Raw genomic sequence first — 21,573 nt, 5'->3', positions numbered from 1 at the left:
GACAAAATCCTTGGAAACCCATGCGTGGTTCATTTTAAAGAAGGTTAGATCATCCACATTTTGGGTTGACAGACGGGTCCTTTTTTCTGTCAGGATTGATCCAGCTGCACTGAAGACTCTTTTCGATAGCACACTTGCAGCTGGGCAAGCAAGCTCCTGTAAGGCATATTGTGCCAATTCAGGCCAGGTGTCCAGTTTAGCGGCCCAATAGTCAAAGGGGAATGACCTGTGTGGGAGAACATCGATATGGGAGGAAAAGTAGTTTGTAACCATAGTTGACAACTGCTGTCTCCTGTCACTTTCCATCGATGCAGTATTACCAGTTGTGTGAGCGGTACTTGAAAAATCAGTCCACAACATTGTCATGAAACCCCTGTCTCCAACGCCACTTCTGCTGTGTGCACCACGAACACCTCTGCCAAGCTGCCCCCGGCCCGTACGGCTCGTGTGAGAACCATCACCGCTGCTGTGTGCTGGGAATGCCTCAAGCAACCGATTTACCAGAGTTGCTTGTTTATTAGCCAATATTAGGTCAAGGTTCTCCTGTGGCATGATGTTTTGTAATTTGCCTTTATAGCGTGGATCCAGGATGCTGGCCAACCAGTAGTCGTCATCGTTCATCATTTTGGCAATGCGGGGGTCCCTTTTTAGGATCCGCAAGGCATAATCTGACATGTGGGCCAATGTTCCCGGTGTCAATGATGCACTGCGAGTGCTGGTTGGAGGAGCACTTTCTGGCAAATCCACATCCCTCCAGTCACGCACAAACCCTGTACTAGACCTTGCCACGCCAACATTTTCACTTGCCCCACGAGATGCATCCTCCTCCCCTAAGTAATCATCCCCATCATCATCCTCCTCCTCCTCTTCTTCCTCCACCTCGTCCAGGAGAGGTCCCTGAGCAGACAATGGCTGAATGTCATCAAGGATTCCCTCCTCCTCTTCCTCCTCATCAACATTGGCTGCAGACGCCTACTCCTTAAGGTGCGTCAAAGTTTGCATGAGCAGACGCATAAGTGGGATGCTCATGCTTAGGATGGCGTCGTCTGCGCTTACCAGCCGTGTGCATTCCTCAAAACACTGAAGGACTTTACAGAGGTCTTTCAGCTTCGACCACTGCACACCTGTCAACTCCATGTCTGCTCTCAAAGTGCCTGGCCGTGTATCCTCCCACAAATGCATTATGGCCTGCCTCTGCTCGCACAGCCGCTCCACCATGTGCAGGGTGGAGTTCCACCTTGTTGCAATGTCGATAATGAGGCGGTTGTCGGGAAGGTGGAGCAATCGCTGCAGCTTCTGCATACGAACGGAGTGTACAGGCGACCGGCGGATGTGCGCGCACAGTCTTCGCACCTTCTGGAGCAGGGCTGTTAACTCCGGATAATTTTTGAGGAAGCACTGCACCACCAGGTTCAAGGTGTGAGCCAAGCAAGGTATGTGGCTGAGTTTTGAAAGGGCTATGGCTGCCACAAAATTACGGCCGTTATCACTAACTACCTTGCCTGCCTCAAGATGTACACTGCCCAGCCATGACTCAGTTTGTCGCTTCAAGTACTCGGCCAGCACCTCGGCGGTATGTCTGTCACCCAAACACATCATCTGCAACACAGCCTGCTGACGCTTTCCACTAGCTGCTCGATAGGGGGACACATCGTGTGCAACAGTGGCAGCTGCAGATGGAGTGCTCGTACGACTGCGCTCAGTGGACGAGCTTTCGCTTCTGGAGGAGGAGGAGGAGGAAGAGGAGGAGGGTGGAACGCCTACAGCCAACTGTTTCCTTTACTGTGGGCTAGGCAGCACTGTCCCACCACCGCTGTCCCCTGTGGACCCTGCATCCACCACATTAACCCAGTGCGCAGTGATGGACAAGTAACGGCCCTGGCCATGCCGACTGGACCATGCATCAGTTGTGAGGTGCACCTTTCCGCTTACTGACTGCTTGAGTGCATGGACAATGCGGTCTTTCACATGATGGTGGAGGGCTGGGATGGCTTTGTGAGAGAAGAAGTGGCGACTGGGTAGGTCATAGCGTGGTACTGCATAGGCCATGAGTTCGCAGAAAGCTGTGCTTTCCACCAACCGAAAGGGCATCATCTCAAACGAGATTAGTTTGGCAATGTGGGCGTTCAAACCCAGTGTACGCGGATGAGAGACTGAGTACTTTCTTGACCTACTCATAGTGTCTGGGAGGGTGAGCTGGACTTGAGAGCTGCATATGGTGGAAGTAGCGGTGGACAGGGCGGACTGAGAGAGGGTTGATGATGGTGATGGAGTTGGTGTTCTTTCTGATGGCCTAGAATCAGTCTTTCGTTGATATAACAGTGGGATCCCCTGACTGCTGTGGCCTTGCAACGACACCTCAACATTTGCTGCTGTGCTAACCGGTGGGCTTACAGTGGGGGAAACAATGTAGCGTTGCTGACTACCTTCGTTGTGATCAGTTGCACATGTGGCACTTGAGGTGCATGCTGGTTAAATGTCTAAGCATGCAACTGGTATTCAAATTTTTCAGATTTTTCCCTCGACTAAAGGTCTTTGCGCACTTCTTACAGATAACCTTGGCCTGATCATGAGGATTTTGTTCAAAAAAGTGCCACACTGCACTCTTCCTACTTTGGCAGACATTTTGCGGCCTAGCACGCTGTGATCTTTTGACCCTCTGGACAAGCTGTCCAGCAACTATTTTGATGTTTGGAACCTGTCTTTGGAGTGCTCCGGGCCTGCCAGAAAACAGCTGTTGCGATGTCGATGTCTGCTGTGGATGCTCCTCATCTGAGTTATTGGAAGCAGCACCCTCTTCCCCCAATGGATGCCAATCTGGGTCAACAACTGGTTCATCCATCACCTCCTCTTCTATGTCATGTGCACCTTCCTCTGTGTCACCGTGTATGGTGGTATAGTGTGCGGGAAGGGGCACCTGAGTCTCATCAGGGTCAGAATCGGGCTCTGTACACTGCGAGGACAATGTAGTGCTCTGAGTGAATGTACCAGCAGAATCATCCATCAGCGGCTGTGCATCAGTGCACTCCATGTCAGATTCATCTTGGCCTGGGTAATTCACCATTTCACTTGATAATCCAGGCATGGTATGTGAAAACAGCTCCATGGAGTAATCAGTAGTATGGCCTGCGTCATCCTTCAATCTTGGTTGGGGTGAAGGACACAAGGAAAGGTGTGGTTCATGAACATGAGCCTCCAATGACGACTCAGTGCTTTTACTTTTTACAACTGAAGAAGAGGAGGCGATAGAGCTGGAGGCTGAGTCAGCAATGTAAGACAAAACTTTTTCCTGATGCTCTGGCTTTAAAAGCGGTTTGCCAACTCCTAGAAAACTAAGCGTTCGAGGCCTTATGTAGCCAGACGATGACGCAGGCTCAACACCTCCTGCATTCGGTCCTATTTTGCTCTTGCCACTACCATCAGATCCACCACCAACACCATCATTACCAGCTGCCAACCCCCGCCCAATTCCACGGCCTCTTCCACCAGCCTTCCTCATTTTTGGTAGAAATGTAGACAAAATCCAACAAACTATATAGTATGTAAAACAAGGTGTCTATAGGACAGGGGAGATTTTGAATTTCTGCAGACACTTGTGGACACTGGACACTTTTGGATTGTGTGAGGCCCACTGATATCTGAGCGCTATGTGACAGGCTCGATGGCACAGCTGTGACCTAAGTGACTAGAGAATAAGTGAGATTTTGAATCTCTGCACACACTTTTGGACACTGGACACTTTTGGATTGTGTGAGGCCCAATGAATATCTGAGCGCTATGTGACAAGCTCGATGGCACAGCTGTGACCTAAGTGACTAGAGGATAAGTGAGATTTTGAATCTCTGCACACACTTTTGGACACTGGACACTTTTGGATTGTGTGAGGCCCAATGAATATCTGAGCGCTATGTGACAAGCTCGATGGCACAGCTGTGACCTAAGTGACTAGAGGATAAGTGAGAGTTTGAATCTCTGCACACACTTTTGGACACTGGACACTTTTGGATTGTGTGAGGCCCAATGAATATCTGAGCGCTATGTGACAAGCTCGATGGCACAGCTGTGACCTAAGTGACTAGAGGATAAGTGAGAGTTTGAATCTCTGCACACACTTTTGGACACTGGACACTTTTGGATTGTGTGAGGCCCAATGAATATCTGAGCGCTATGTGACAAGCTCGATGGCACAGCTGTGACCTAAGTGACTAGAGGATAAGTGAGATTGGATTGCTTTTAAAAAAGCAGTTTGCGGAGCAGTGGGTAAACAGCAATGCCAGCCTGTCAGGAAGCCTTAGAAGGCAGCCCAACAACCAACACCACTGATACACCACTATATAGCCTCCCCTTGCACTGCACACACAGTGACTGGTGTGTTGTGCAGGCCAAATCGCTAGCAGCAGAAGCAGTTTTTTTGTCTTCTTCCCTGCCTAACGCTCTCCCTACAGAATCAGCAGCAACCTCTCCCTATGCTAAGATCGGCAGAAGTAAGATGGAGGTCGGCGTGCACGCCCTTTTATACCCCCTGTGACGCCCACCAAAGCAAGCCAATCACTTGCATGCCCTTCTGAAAGATGGTGGTGACCCGTGCCTATGTCATCACGTTGCCCACAGTGTCCGTGGATCCTGATTGGCTGAAAAAGAGCGCAAAACAAACTTTTGAAACGCGACTTTGGCGCGTAAGTCGCCGACCTCGTGGCCGACCTCATCCTAGGGTCGGGTTTCGTTTCATGAAACCCGACTTTGCCAAAAGTCGGCGACTTTTTAATTTTTTCGACCCGTTTCGCTCAACTCTATTCATAAGTATAGCTTAATATTTGTTCACAGGGCAGAAAGTCTCGGTGATTATGTGTATCAAATTCACCTGTACCGGCTTGCTGTCATATAAGATAATGTGCTTGCCATCGCATGTGAACTGTCACACACAAAACCATGAGAAAGCTATGGCTCAATAAATATAACAGGCGATCCAAAAACAGATCATACCATGAGGCTGGCGTGGAGTCCCCTTGGTGTCCCTCTGCCCCGACGTGCGTTTTGCTGTCGCTTTGTATACACTGCCAAGCTCCAAAAGGAAGAAGTGACATTTTAGAGAGCAGACTTTGATGGAATGGTGCGCGTGCTCCATATCTTGTTTGGAGAGCCCCAGATGTGCTTAAACAGTGGAAACCCCCTCAAGTGAACCCATTATGGAAACTATATCCCTGAAGGAATTTATCTAGATGTGTTATGAGAACGATTAGCCCACAGGTGCTTTATAGAAGTTTATAATGTTGAACCTTGAAAATGAAAAAAAAAAAAAGAAATGAAAAACAATTCCCCAAAAATTTCGCTTTAGCCCAGATTTTTTCATTTTTACAAGGGAAGCAGGACAAATGAACCCCAAAATTTGTTGTGCAATTCCTCCTGAGTATGCCAAAACCACATTTGGGGTGGGAAAGTACTGTATTGGCACACTGCCAAACTCCGAAGGAAGGAGTGACATTTTGGAGCGCAGACTTTGATGCAATGGTATGCAGGTGCCATGTCATGTTTGGGGAGCCCCTGATGTGCCTAAACAGTCGAAATCCTCCACAAATTACCCCATTTTGGAAAATACACACTCAAGGAATTATCTAGAGGCATAATTGCAGTAATGATAATAATGCTTTTTACTAGTGCATGAATTAATAATGTGGTGGTATGTGTAAGTTGTGCGGAGTACATCAGATTATAATAGAGTGTTGTGTTAAAAGAGTAACAACAAATTTTATCAATTCATGGATGTGTGGTATGCTTTGAAGCAATCCTAAATGCACAGGCCACGTTTCTCAGGGCAGGTTTCATAATAGTAAAATGTGTCCTTTCATATGCTTTTCTTGGAGGGTCCGCTGCAGGTAGGTATGTATGCATACATCAAACAAAATGTAGCAGCAGGTCTCAGTACAAGTGTGACATGTATAGTTGTCAAATTGGACTAATAAAACAGGTCTGAAAAAACTAACATGCAATAGTTTCCTTTAAAAACTGATGTCCGATACCAATAATGCCATCTATAAATAGCTATTGTGGAAGGTCGGCTTACTTAGCTGCTCCTCGAGGTAGACACAGCCACATGTGAGGTTAAAGTCTCTGGGTGGTTTATTGCATCATAAACCAAAAACCCAAAATGGTAACAGAAAAACAGTCTTTCTGGCTCAAAAGAAAATAAACAGTTTATACACAGTCCTGCCCAGCACTTCTGGGACAACACATATGGTAGCTCTCACAGGAGCTTCAGTATGGAGACTTCCTTCCCTCCACACAACACAGACAGAGAAAATAAAAACTGTCTGGACATCCAACTCCCTCCAGCCACACCCTGGAGGTGGAGACATGGTGGGTAGGTATCCCGCCCATCTCTGATCAACCCACCATAAAAGCCATGCCCTTATAGCAACTGGATTGCTCGCAGCACATATTGTGCTGGAGAAAACACTTATAGCTTTCACAGCACAAAGGATAGAAACCTTTGTGACACATATCTCTACTCATGTATGGCACCAGTGACCCTGACACATATTCCCCCCTTCTGCTAAAAGCCAGGGGCTTTGGCACCTTCAGACACCAAACAGGGAATTTGGGAAAGGGCATCTGCATTCCCATGTAGCTTCCCGTGCCTCAGTTCTATGTGAAACCTGAAATTCTGGAGGCCTAAGAACCATCTAGTCACCTGGGCATTCTTAACCTGTTTCTCCCTTAACCATCTCAGAGGGGCATGAGTGGACAAGAGTTTGAACCTCCGGCCTAGTAGAAAATATCTAAATGTATTATCCACTGCCCATTTTATGGCTAGACATTCTTTCTCCACAATTGGGTAATTGTTCTCTCATGAGGAGAGCTTCAAGCTCAGATATAGGATGTGATGCTCTTCCCCATTTATCTCCTGAGACAGCATGGCTCCCAACCCAACTTCTGAGGCATTCGTCTGGACTACGAACTCTTTGCTGACGTCTGGTGCGACCAGATCCAGATAATTACACAGAGCCTGCTTCAGCTCCAGGAATGCAATCTCTGTGTGAGCAGTCCATTTAAATATGGTTGACTTGGTACCTTTAAGAAGATCGGTCAATGGTTCCGCGATTATAGCAAAACTTGGGATGAACCGCTGGTAATAGCCCACAATTTCAAGAAATGCCCTCACTTGCTTCTTGGAAAGTGGTTACAGCTACTTCTGAATCGCCTTGATCTTATTTACATGTGGATTAATTTCACCCCTTATGATGACTTAGCCTAGGTACTTGGCCTCTTCCTTCTCTATGGCACAATTTTTCGTATTTATGGCAAAATCCTCACTTCTTAAAGCATCCAGAACCAACTGCTCCATTGGCAGATGACTAGCCCAGCCAGTGCTAAAGATGACAATGTCTTCGAGGCATGCTGCGGGCATACTTCTCATGCAGAGCCAGCATCTGATCCACCACCCTGTGGAAGGTGGCTGGGCCCCCCTGCAGACTGAAGCGCATCCTGGTGTATTGAAAACACCCATCAGGCGTTGAGAAGGCTGTCTTCTCCTTGGCACTCTGGGACATGGGGATTTGCCAAGAGCCCTTCATCAGGTCCAGGGTTGTAATGTACCTCGGCTTGTCCAAGTCTCTCAATGAGTTCGTCCACATGATGTATCGGGTGCGCATCAAAAGTAGAGACTTCATTCAGCTTGCTGTAGTCGCTGCAAAACTGCCACTCACCATCAGGCTTTGGCACCAGGACGATGGAACTTGACCATCCACTTTTCGAGTCCTCTGTCACCCCGAGGCTTAACATCCTTTTCACCTCATTGGATATGACCTCTCTCCGTGCTTCCAGAATTCTATAGGGTTTGAGGTTCACCCTCACATGCGTTTACTGTCAACACATCATGCTCGACCACCTACGTATGCCCCTGTAACTCTGAAAATAGGTCCCGGTTATGCTGCAACAGCTCCCAACACTGCTACCTCTGGGCCGGCTTCAGAGTCTCTGTAATGGTGACATTGTCCACGGTGAATTTGGGACTCGCTCACAGGCAAAGGGTATCCGGCAATTCTTGGTCTCGCCAGGGTTTTAGCAAGTTCACTTCTTTCGCCACGCTGGGGTACCTTGTAATTAACGTCGCCCAGATTTTCCACCACCTTGTATGGGCCTTTCCACTTGGCTAGGAACTTGCTCTCCACCGTGGGGATAAGCACTAGCATGTGGTCCCCTGGCTGAAACTGCATCAGCCTCGCTGATCGGTTATACACCCTTGCCTGTGCCTCCTGTGCCTGGAGATGCTCCTTCACCATAAGCATCCTTTTCACCATTGTCTCCTGCAGCTGGGCGACATACTCTATGATGCTTCGGAGTGGCGTGATGCTTCGGAGTGGCAAGAAGCTGTTAGCGTGGGTAGTCTGGAGCCGGAAACTCCAGGAGTGGACACTCTGGACCGTGGCACCGAGGGGCCCCGGGCGAGCTGCCAGGTGGAACCGACCCCTATACAGGGACCGTTAGGAGCAGGCCCAGGGGTTCGAGTACCACGGTAGCCGGTACCGAGAGGGGCGGCTCAGGATGGACCAGAGTAGGACTGTGGGACAGAAGTATAGATGACGGAACAGGAACACTGGAGGCAGGACTGGAGTAGGACGGCAGGACTGGAGTAGGATGGAACAGGAACACTGGAGGCAGGACTGGAGTAGGACGGCAGGACTGGAGCAGGATGGAACAGGACCACTGGAGGCAGGACTGGAGTAGAATGGAACAGGAACACTGGAGGCAGGACTGGAGTAGGACGGCAAGACTGGAGTAGGATGGAACAGGAACACTGGAGGCAGGACTGGAGTAGGACGGCAGGACTGGAGCAGGATGGAACAGGAACACTGGAGACAGGACTGGAGTAGGATGGCAGGAACACCGTAGACAGGACTGAGAGGCTGCTGCGGAGAGCAGGCAAGAACGGAACTGCAGGAGCTGAGAGCACACGATGCAGCGAGGCCAGTGTGCTTGGAAACACAACAATCAGGCACCTCCCACAGGGGGAAGCGGCCTGATATGCTCCTGTCTGGTCTGCCATTGGTCAGGGAGGTGCTTCCAGGTCAGGGCATAGCCAGAGCACAAGAAGCAGGAGGGAGGCGCGGCCGCGGCCTATGGCGCATGCGCATTGCATGCAGGGACGCCGCCGACTGCGCACCTGCCAGAGGCGACCTCCGTGGATGTCGGGCGGCGGGGGGCTGCGGCGTGGGAGCGATGGCCGGGTGAGTGTAGAAAAATATATATATATATCTTCTTGCACGGTTGAGAATCAAAAGTAAAGGCAATGTTGAATTGAGGATAAAATAAATCTTGTTTTTAATTATTCATTTCAAAAAGTGATTACAAAAATGAAGAAAAGTAAGTTCATGACATGCAGTAATTATTTGAAGAGAAAACGAGCATTGTTCTTACATATAGTCTTGAGCAGCTGTGGTCCGGGTGTTCGAGAGTCTCAAGGGATATGAGATCTCCTGAACAAGAGTTAGACCGGCTTTATATACTATTCTGACCTATAAACTACAACCACATATGGTGGCTTGCCACTATGTTCATAAGTTCTTCCATATTAAGTGAACCGTAGTTATTTTAACAATATGCATACAGTTATTTATGCATTACCTTAGTCTGAGATATTTAAGCCTAAAGTCTGAGATCTTCAGAACCATTCATTATCTCTAAATAGTCACATTTTGACAGCTTTGACTATTTTGACCTATACATTTGACAAGAGAGACAGCTGTGTGAGCCAAGGAACTCAGAATAACTCAGTCACTTCTCTAAAGTAAGCAAAGCCTGTTAGCTAGATTCTGTATGAGAGAATTAATCCATATATTTTTTATTATAGAAATACTGATATTTTACAGTCCCCCCTGATTATGATTTGAGACATATCATAATCAATCCTAACTCATTCTCTCACCATTCGTATCACATTCATTCTTTATTCTGAAAACCTTGTATCAACATCTGCCCTGAATGTCATCTGAATTTTCAAACCTATTGTAAAAACAAAAATTAGATCAAAGAGTTATATTTTTTCGTTTTAACATCTCTCTTAAAATATCATCTTCCTTTTTCATTTCTATCTTTATATTCTTATAAATACTCCTAATTTTACACATAATAATTATTTGATATATTATACACAGCAAAACTATGATAAATAGAATAACAATCGGATTAGACAATACATTCCCTGCTGCCATTTTCGCTGAAGACTGTGACCAACTAGTTACAGATTTTCCTAAATTTCTCCACCAAGATGAGCCTGACATACTCGTCCATTCATGTTCAATATCATTTAGATTACCTTGTTCATGTCTAAATACAATTTCAGCTTCTTTTAATTGTTTTGTCAGCAGATTTAATAAACCCTTGTCTTTCTTTATTTCATTTGTCCACAAATCCCAAGGGAATTTATTGACTTGTGACAAATTGAACTGGATCGGAAGGATTTTCAGACGTCTTGAGCTTATTGACGTAATATTAATACTTCCTTCCTTCTTTGTGAGAGTTTTAACATTTCCCTCAATACAATATAAACCCATTGTCAGATTTTCGACATGTACACAAGATGAGAAGAATGCAGAAACTGCTTCTTTTCCTGACATGACTTGGAAACAAGTTTTGTTAGCACTTACTGGTGTCACCAAGTCATGTATCGTGTGGACATTCTCAACTCTGGCATGACAAGAAGTATGATTATGGAAACATGAATGATAAATGACTTTATCCTGTCCAGGTAGACACATTACCTTGGAAACAAAATTTAAGCATGACGAAATGTCTAATTGTTCAGTGTTGATACCATCAAATGCAAAATCTGTGTACTGTAATTGATAATGTAACAATTGTGTAGGACTGACAGGAATTCCCAGAACACCTATAGGAACCAGGGTTTCTTCTCTTCCTGACACTGGAATCAGTGATGTTCCTACACAAATGTTCTGTTCACATCCTAACCACTTATTTACCCACAAATCTGTATGGTTTAACGCAAAGTTACAGTATATTCTATGGGCAAATTTCTTATTAGCCCTAAAGGGGTAATTCCACTTTGTAAGGCTTGTGCAATCATTTTCAGATTGGTGGAATATTCAATCTGAATTTCTAGACATGTTTTGGCCACTTGAGATTCCTGTTCACTTTCCATTAAAGCTAAAGTAGCATCCTGAAGATGTGATACAGAAGATCCCAATACAGTAGCAGTGTTCAAAACCATCTTTTCAAGGACTTGATTCAAGCTTTTCTGAATCTTTACCCCTTTTCCTCCAATATACCCAATATTTTCCAGATCTGATTTAAGTGTATGAATGTCCATAGTGTTAATTAAACTTCCTACTGTTCCTAATCCCCCCAAAATACCTTCAAACACTCCCCTCTTACTTCTAACCTGTGTTGAAGTTCTTTTCCCAAACCATTGTTCTATTCCCATCTCCATGTTAGTGAGATGTGGTTGACACTGGGGATATCTAGAAGAGATTTTCCAGTTAGACATGTTAAAGGTCCATACCATGGTCAGAAACACTCCATCTCGTAACAGAGGTTTAGTTTGGAACTGATTGATCTGAAAAGGAGTAGATGGTTGAAATCTTGTCTGTGTGCATACATTATCTACTGCTGACCATATATTTACCTTTACATCTCTACATTGTTTGTAGTTATATTTCGTTAAAATGCAACATTGGTAAAGTCCAGAATCCTTAGGAGATGGATTATCTACAGAAAAAATAAAATCCTTATTTAACCATCTCACGTTACCGGATTGACCTCTGTGTATAACATTTGTTGGACCATTTGAAAAACTTCCCAAAAATGATTTATCTTTGGTCCATATTAACAAAGATTCTGAAGGTAGCTCTAACCTCGTGCTGCATTTTAGTAATAAAGGAGACATATTTTCTTGACTATATACTGCTTGTGGTGTAACCCTTACTTCTGGAGCTATAGTATTTGAAACTGTAAAAACTACAGATACCTGTACTTGTACTGGTTCTCTGGTTATCTGAAAATTCCATGTTTTTACCCAATCCTCGTCTCCTTCTGTAATAGAAAGAAATGCAGGATCTAAAACTTTCCCAAATAGTTGTGTCCTTAACCAAGCATCTGTTTTGGATGTTTCAACTTTCCCTTTTGCGATCATATCATTTGTAATGTCGCCTGACCACACAGCTTTCTCTTCACCTCTTATCTCTATATTCCAGAATAACACATCTGTAGGACTACATTCCCATGTGCCTGTCTTATTATTGTGTATATAATCTCCTTGTAACTGTGTGAACTTCGTCTTAGGTCCTGTGGCTGCGTGTAATATTATGTCAGTGTCATGTATGAAGTGTAGCTCAATACAGCATTTTGCACCAAAACCCATGCAAATGTTTCCAGTAATATCTACTGAATCGTCCGGTATTTCCTCATCTATTAAGCTTTGTAGATTCGTTCCTCTTGGTTTCCTTGGATGTAAAGTTCCTTTGAAAAGTTCCTTCACTTCACTAGTATTTGTTCCATGGTGTGAAATATCTTCAGCGTAGATCACAGTTGAAACAGTACAAAACAGCAGAAATGTGATTCCCATCAGATAGTAGCTTTTCCTGGGAAATTTCTTTTTCTCCTGAAGGATTGGTGTTGAATCCCTTCCATCAAGGACGTGGAGTTTCGTATTCCAGTTCTTATTGGAATCCATTTCTTCCTAAAAGAAATGCAGTATCATTATTTTGCAATATACAGTTTGCATTGATCAACATGTACCCACAATTTTTGTTGTCTGCGGGTATTTTTAACCACCTTAGATGCTCGTTGCACAAGTATCATCACTTGTCCCATGGTTTCGATAATTTCAAAGGGACCTTCCCAATTACTTTCCCAAGGTCCATTCTTCCTGAAAGTTTTAATCATCACTAGAGCCCCTTTCTTGAATTTGGATACATATGGTGGCTCCATTCTTTGCATTCTTGATGCAGCATGTGGAAGAATCGTTTTCAAATTTTCCTGTAACAATTGCAACCATTTGGACCTTGCAACAGCATCTTTTTGTGGTGTAGACAAAAATGGTTCATGAGGAAAAATCAATGGCATTTTTCTTCCTGTCATCAGTTCAAAAGGAGTAAACTGAGTTGTGGCAGAGGTTGTTCCTCTTACACTCAACAGTACAAAAGGTACTGCATCAACCCAAGTATTGCCTTTGTCCAATAACATCTTGGCAATTCTGGATTTTATTGTTCTATTCATCCTTTCCACAATACCAGCAGACTGTGGATGGTAGGGTACATGAAACTGTTGTCGTACCCCTAGAATAGCACAAACGGCTTGCATGATTTTTCCTGTAAAGTGACTTCCTCGATCAGAGGTGATCATTCTTGGGATCCCCCAAGTACAAAAGACATGATTAACTAATGCTCTAGCTGTAGACAAAGCATCATCTTTCCTGACAGGTAAAATTTCAACCCACTTAGAAAAAACATCTACCACAACCAATGCATACCTGAGACCATTTTTACCTGATGGTAACGGTCCAATGTAGTCGATTTGTAACGTAGACCATGGACCATCTGCAGGTGCGATTCGGAGTAGTGGCGGTTTCTGTCCTTTTGGTCTTGGATTAATTTGGGCACAAATGAGACATGATTGAACAACACTTTGCACTGTCTCTTCCATCTTTTCCCAGTAAAATTTCTCTCTGAGAATGCCTAACAATTTTTGTTGGCCCAAATGACCCAAACTTTCATGATTGTATTTTGTGAACTCAACCTGTAGATGTCTTGGGACAACAGGACGCAACTCCCCGTTTAAGTCATGACACAAAACCCCGTTTTCACAAACAAAGGGAGGTTTTGGATCAACCCGGGAAGCAACAAGAGATGAGTCTTTTTCTTGTTCTTCCGCAAAAGAAGGGATATGCGTGTCTGTTCTTTGAACTGCTGAAACCTCGAGAGGTTCAGGTTCAAACACCTCTTCTCCTGTCAGGGCTGCCTCTTTGGCTAGCATATCTGCGGTTGCATTTCCAACAGATAATTCATCATCAGATTTTTTATGGGCCGGAACCTTGACAATAGCAAAACCATTAGGGTTTTTTGATGCTATCCTGAAAATTGTCTTCAGTGTGTCACTGTGTACAAGAGTCTTATTAGATGAATCTACATAACCTCTTTTTTCCCAAACTGACAAGTAATCTGTCAGTGATCTTACAACATAAGAGCTATCGCTGTAGATTGTAATGGGACACTGATCATCTGCTTCATTCAGCTGTAGTACCATTTTTACTGCTTCTAGCTCTGCTCTTTGAGCTGAAAAATGACTCGGTAATTTGTGCTTCACAACCTGTCCTCTTTTGGGATAAAAAATGGCATATCCTGAATAATAGTGCCCATCTGAATAGAATCTGGAACCATCTACAAAAATTGGTTCGTCTGTTACCTCTGCTTTCCGTCTGAAAAGTGATGGACTTGGATCCTGAAAAGACTGTAAACAATCATGAGTTTGTCCTTCATATTGCATCAGCTGAGGAAGAACATATTTGGCCTTGTAATCTACCTCAATTTGTTTGGGAGACAATGACAATAACCAATGAGCAAATCTCTGATGTGACACACCTGGGATATTATTCTCAAAGAGAAGTTTTAGTGTAGAGTGAGGAGTTTGCAAAATGATTTTGTTGAACCCGACAATATGTTCGGTTGCTTTGACTGCAAAGTACACACCTACCAAGTGTCTTGCACAGGTCTCAAAACCTTTTTCAACAGGTGAGAGAAGTTTTGAAAAATAGCCCAAAATTCTCCACTCTTCTCCCTGTAATTGCAGCAATACAGCAGAAACAGATGTTCCTGATGTATGCACTTGCAAAGCAAATGGAGCCGAAGGATCTACTGTGGACAAAGCAGGTGCATTTTGTAAATTCATTTTCAATTGTTCAAATGAGGTTTGCTGTTCATCACCCCAAGGACCAAAGTAATCACTGTTTTCACCTTTCAAAAGATCATATAAAGATCTGGCCTTATCTGCAAAATTCTCAATGAAATCCCTTGAATAATTCATAAGACCTAAAAAATGTCTCAATGCCTTGTGTGATGTCGGAATTGGTAGGGAAGCAATTGCCTCAATTCTTTCCTGCAGTGGCTGCCTTTTTCCTGGACTCAACAGCACCCCTAAAAATCTGACCTCAGTCTGCATTAATTTGACCTTTTTGGTGTTCAATTTCAACCCTGCATCATGCAGCAACTCAAACAATTCTGTCAGAAGAGAAACATGTGTCTCTTTATCCTCTGTAGACAATAAAATATCATCCACATATTGCAGAATGCAATCAGGCCTCGAAAATCTGGATAATACCTTTGCCAATGCCTGATGAAAAACACTAGGTGACAAATGTGCTCCTTGAGGTAACCTGCAAAACAGATATTGCTCGTCCAAGAAAGTAAATGCAAACTTATACTGACAACTCTTTTCAAGAGGTATACTGAAAAAACCATTGCTAATGTCCAGTACAGAAAAGTATTTGGCCTTTGCATTTAACCTTGCCATCATGTCATGAGTATCTGCCACAATTGGTGCGACATTGGGTGTATGCTTATTGAACATCCGTAAATCCAATATCATTCGATAAGAACCATCAGATTTCAAAACACACCACAAAGGATTGTTACTTACAGAATTAGCCTTTCGGATAACACCTTGATCTAACAACTCCTGTATGATCTTTGACATAGAGTCAATTGATTCTGGAGGCAATTTATACTGACGCTGTGGCGGGGGATCACGCCCCTCCACATTCACGATAACGTCTTTCATTGTTCCAACCTGATTCCTGAACTGAGCCCAAAGAGAAGGAAAAAGCTGTACAATTTCTGTCAATACCTTGTCATCATTAGTGTCAGGCCACAAATGGTCAGATGACACCACATCATTCAACCAAATACTTCCAACATGGCTATAATCATTAGGATCAATGACTACCGGTTTACAACCATTGGAATCTTTCCAGATCACTTGATTTCCTAGGTCAACTACCCATCCGAATTTCTGTATAAAATCTGTGCCAAGTATATTTTCAGAATCACGACAATACCAGATGTCAATTTCTGTTTTGAAAGAACTAGGTATTTCCAAAATCACATTGGGAACTAAGGTTGCTTTAGTTCCACCTTTTCCACTGAAACCGACAATTGTACAAACTGGTGAATCTGGGTTTAGCTTCAAATCAAGGTTTGTAACACTTAACTGAGCTCCTGTGTCAATGAGAAATACAACATTCTGGCCTGCTAAACTTACTTTGATAAATGGTCTTCCACAGTCATCCAATGTAACTCGAGTCACAAATTCCAATGGATGTGGTACAGGAATAGTCTGTGATTGTCAGAAAGATGAAGGAGATGGGAGAAGACCAGTGTCCTTTTTAAAAGACCTTGGAATTCTATCCCTTGACTCTGTTTCCTTCACTGTCATTTCTCTGATCTGTCTGATTAATGGTGCATATGGTGACTGTGTTTGTCTGTTGGCAGTATGAGCAGGTGCAGATAATTGTAATGCAGGTGCGGAAGGTGTGGTGTATGATTTTGGCATGAGTCCGTTTTCCCTTCCAAGCTTACCTGTTCCTTGTGTACCCATCTCTGATTCTGCTCTCAAAAATTTCCTGCACTGCCACTTCAAGTGTCCAGGTATACCACAAAAATAACAATGGATATTGTTCCTTTGTGTAGTATTTTTACCTCTATGCTCAATGTAATCCCTGCTCTTGGAGAATACTGTGGCTCTAGGTTTCAGTTGACTGTCTTCCTTCTCATGAACTACCGCTATTTTAGCCTTGACCTGATTTTGTTTCATGGATCTCCTTATTCTGTCAATAAAAACTGTTGCTTCTTGCAATGATGGCTGAGTGTTAGCCAATTGCACTGAGGCAGGATCTAAGTACTTGAACTTCTTTACAAAAAATTTGATCATGGATGCTGGCTCTTCGTGAGGCCTGAGATCCATTACCATCCTATAGGCCTGTTCAAACTTTACCAAAAAAGAGAATGGGTCTTCAGAAATATTTGTTTGTAAACTCCCTAAAATATCAACTGTAGGCATGTCTTCTCCAGTTGTAAACAATACTAATTGTCTAAGTCTGTCTTCTTTTGTACTATGTGCCATTTCATTCTCATCATTTAATCTGGGTGTGGTCTGTAATCTTTTTCCCATATGTGAAGGTAACCAAACTTTGAATATTTTATTCTTTTGCTCATCATTCAGATTGTATTTGTCTGTGTTTGATTCAAAAGTGTCCGCATTATAAAAGGCATCCATCTTATCATTGTAATTTGGAATGTCTTTTACAATTTTCATTAGCTGATCGTGTATTTTCAGATTAATGCGTGCTGCTCTGTCATGTAATTTTTTCCGTTGTAATTCTACTGCCTCTAATTCCTCTACTGAAGCATCTGGATCTTGCATATTTGGTACAAATGATGAGGCAGCAGCACTCTCCTCCTGTTTACCTGTTGATCTTGTGTTAGCAGAAACCCTTTTTATATCTTGTCGTAATTTAGACAATAACTCTGTCCTGGTATCTATTTGATCTTCCAATTGTTCTATATGCTCTGACAAAATCAAACAATTTGGACAATCAAAGTAATCCCCGTCAGACTCTTGTGTGTCACCTGGTGTGTCAGTGTGATTAATGTCTTGTATGACAATGCATGTTTTATAGGTGTTAGGTTCAGTTTTCTCAAAGACTAAGCTATTATACACATGGACTAACTGCATAACATTCTGAAGTTTCCTTTGTAATTTTCTTACTGAGAAAAACCTTTTGTCAATTTTAACATTTTCTGCCTCACATTGATTATACAAACTAGACCATAATTGGGCATCCGTATGATTATGAACAAACTTGAAATCTATGTTACTTTTCTTAGCATAATCATGTATAAAATCCATTATATTTTTTCTCACCTATTGAGAGTCTTTCCCGTCAATGGATGGTCCTCTGTGTCCTTATGCAATCCTCAGATCTCCGTCTGGATGAGACGCATGCAGCTCTTTACGATCCTCACCCGTCGTCTTCAGGTTCAGTGTGATCTTTGTGCCGTGAAATAGTGGAATTCCTGAGGAAGCTTGTACAACAGGTGGTTTTTAGCAGAGTTCGTGCTCCCCCCTTGCACAATCGAGGAAGGAATGCCAACCAAAATTAGCACAAAAGATCAGGCTGGCTACGGCTCGCCAAAATGTAGAAAAATATATATATATATATCTTCTTGCACGGTTGAGAATCAAAAGTAAAGGCAATGTTGAATTGAGGATAAAATAAATCTTGTTTTTAATTATTCATTTCAAAAAGTGATTACAAAAATGAAGAAAAGTAAGTTCATGACATGCAGTAATTATTTGAAGAGAAAACGAGCATTGTTCTTACATATAGTCTTGAGCAGCTGTGGTCCGGGTGTTCGAGAGTCTCAAGGGATATGAGATCTCCTGAACAAGAGTTAGACCGGCTTTATATACTATTCTGACCTATAAACTACAACCACATATGGTGGCTTGCCACTATGTTCATAAGTTCTTCCATATTAAGTGAACCGTAGTTATTTTAACAATATGCATACAGTTATTTATGCATTACCTTAGTCTGAGATATTTAAGCCTAAAGTCTGAGATCTTCAGAACCATTCATTATCTCTAAATAGTCACATTTTGACAGCTTTGACTATTTTGACCTATACATTTGACAAGAGAGACAGCTGTGTGAGCCAAGGAACTCAGAATAACTCAGTCACTTCTCTAAAGTAAGCAAAGCCTGTTAGCTAGATTCTGTATGAGAGAATTAATCCATATATTTTTTATTATAGAAATACTGATATTTTACAGTGAGTACGCAGGGATGGTGTAACAGAAGCCAGTAGAGGCCTGGGGAACTTCCCTGTTTCCCTGATGGAGAAGAGCAAAAATGGAAGCAGGTAATCCCAGTCTCGACTGTCCTTCTCAATGACCTTTTTTGAGCATGGCTTTAAAGGTTTTATTGAAGTGTTCTACTACGTCGTCGGTCTGTAGATAGTACACTGAGGTTCGAAGCTGGGCAATCTGCACAGTTCTTTCATTACTGTACTCATGAAGGGGATTCCCTGGTCTGTCAAAATCTCCTTTGGCAGGCCTGTTATAGCAAAAATATGGACAAGTTCCAGGGTAATACTTTTACCTTAGCGGAACTGCTTTCCAGTACCAGGTCGCATAGTCCATGACCACTAGAATATATTGGTGCCCTCGAGCAGCATTACTCAAGGACCTATCATGGCAATTCACTTGAATGGGATATTTATTACTGTTACTGGGATCAGAGGACTTCGGAAGTGAGAAGAAGGAGCCGTTATGTGGCAGGTGGGGCAGGACCTGCAATAATTCAGGATCTCCCGGTAACATCCCGTCCAATAGAACCTCTGCAATATTCTCTCCTGTGTTTTCTCCACCCCAACATGTCCCACCAAAACATGTGAATGGGCCATGTGTAGAACCCTCCACCGGTATGGTCCTGGAACCAACAGCTGCTCCACTATTTCACCTCCCCTCAGAGTAATCACTCGATACAACAATTCACTACTGACTGCAAAGTGTAGGTACCTGGTGTCAGCCCCCGACTCTTGAGCAACCCCATCAATCACAGACACATTTTCAAAGGCCACTGTTAGGGTAAGATCCCTCATTTGAGCAGTCCTGAAATTTTCCCCAGAAACCACCAGCTCAAGAAATTTGGCCTCACTGGTCACCGGTTCATCCTCATCACCAGCTAGGTCCGACCGCTGTTCCATCTCCGTAGCTGCTTTAACCCAGGACATACAATATGTCTGCCGCTGCTACCTGTGCTCCTGGAACATTTTCCCACATCCAAAACACCACTTGTGGAAGGTCAGCTCTCCTAGCTGCTCTTCGAGGTAAACACAGGCACTCATGGGGTTAAAGTCTCTGGGTGGTTTATTGCATCATAAACCAAAAACCCAAATGGTAACAGAAAAACAGCCTTTCTGGCTCAAAATAAAGTAAACAGTTCATACACAGTCCTGCCCAGCACTTCTGGGACAACATATATGGTAGCGCTCACAGGAGCTTCAGTATAGAGACTTCCTTCCCTCCACACAACACAGACAGAGAAAATAAAAACTGGCTGGACATTTAACTCCCTCCAACCACACCCTTAGAGGTGGAGATATAGCAGGTAGGCATCCCGCCCATCTCTGACCTACCCACCATAAAAGCCATGCCCATATAGCAACTGGATTGTTCTCAGCACATATCATGCTGGAAAAAACACTTATGGCTTTCACATCACACAGGATAACAATCTTTGTGACACATATCACTCCCCATGTACGGATCTTTAATTCCTAACCATTTTTATTTGCTTTGCTGTAAAATTCCCTACCATTCTCCTGCTAATTCCTATTTCTTTACTTTTATTCTTCACTTCCTGTGATGTTTGTTGAAGAAAGTCTCAAACATTACACTACATGAGGGCCCTGCAGTCACACCAGCTCAGATTCTATAACACGTCTTGAATCAGAACGTCATTAGGGGGAAGTGCTGCAGTCACTTACCATAGGTTGTCACTCCCAAACCCTGTTTCAGGGTAGTGATGGAGGACAGACCCCAGCTTCAATGGCCATGGCCACACTTCTTCTGTGCGCACCTCTACATCTTTATTCACCCTACCACAGTCCTTACTTCAAGCATTACCACTTCTTCCCCTAAAAAAGAAATCAGGAAGTAATGATATTAGCAGGGTGAGTGACAGTAGTGTTGTCCCACAGTTACTGTCAACTCTCTAAAACAAAATGTCACCCGTGGGTGTCACTAATGTCACTCATCCTGCTTTTTTATTGCTCCCTGATGACAATTTGTTTGAGGGCTGTGACAAAAGCTGTGGGGCATTGTTGCCATTGCTGCTGTCTCTCGCCCTACTTCTATCAGCCCCCTGTGATGATTTTTCATTCAGTGAAAGAGACAATGGTGTCAGAGGCAGAGATTGTGGTGGTTGTGACCAAATATGATGGCAGCAGGTACAGAAGTGAGGTGGTGGCCAATGAAAATGCAGGTAGTGGGTCCAGAAATGTGGTGGTGGCTACTGAAGATGCAGAAGACAGGGACTGAAACTGCACTTACATGTCTATCACCTACCTGAAACAGGACATTAGTGCATTTTAGATTCAATGCATTTTTCATGTGTGTTTTATTTCAAGGTGCAAATTGTCTCTTCAGAGAGGAAGAGGACTAGAACTCTAGTGCCACCTATTGGAAGTAGCAATCCTAAAAGTCAATGTCGGCCTTTAACAAGCCTTATTACATGACTTAGGATAAAAGTCAAAACCAGAATCTCAATTTGCAGACACTGTGTTTGGGGTACTGCCCCTCGTCAGTGCAAATTGGTTTGGCTGTGACGCTTCTCAAGCCAGATCTCACACTTTGCACTGACGAGGGGCAGTACCCCGAAACACAGTGTCTGCAAATTGAGATTCTGGTTTTGACTTTTATCCTAAGTCATGTAATAAGGCTTGTTAAAGGGTCGACATTGACTTTTAGGATTGCTACTTCCAATAGGTGGCACTAGAGTTC

At 43.6% G+C, this 21,573-nt stretch overlaps 1 protein-coding gene across 1 annotated transcript; it reads right to left on the bottom strand.

Moving 5' to 3' along the window:
• Positions 1 to 9,294: 9,294 nt before the first annotated feature.
• Positions 9,295 to 18,832, bottom strand: LOC141049044 (uncharacterized). Its single transcript, XM_073545158.1, has 2 exons — positions 17,929 to 18,832; positions 9,295 to 12,691 (listed from the first exon to the last, which is right to left on the bottom strand). The coding sequence occupies exon 2, from the start codon at positions 12,683 to 12,685 to the stop codon at positions 10,994 to 10,996; it is 1,692 nt and encodes a 563-aa protein (XP_073401259.1). The 5' UTR covers positions 12,686 to 12,691; positions 17,929 to 18,832; the 3' UTR covers positions 9,295 to 10,993.
• Positions 18,833 to 21,573: the final 2,741 nt, after the last annotated feature.

Source organism: Dendrobates tinctorius, unplaced genomic scaffold, assembly GCF_039654945.1.
Source record: "Dendrobates tinctorius isolate UK_male_01 unplaced genomic scaffold, ASM3965494v1 ptg000140l, whole genome shotgun sequence".
NCBI classification, from domain to species: Eukaryota; Metazoa; Chordata; class Amphibia; order Anura; family Dendrobatidae; genus Dendrobates; species Dendrobates tinctorius.
Note: the sequence above shows the minus strand (reverse complement) of the source record. Positions and strands in the feature narration are given on the sequence as shown.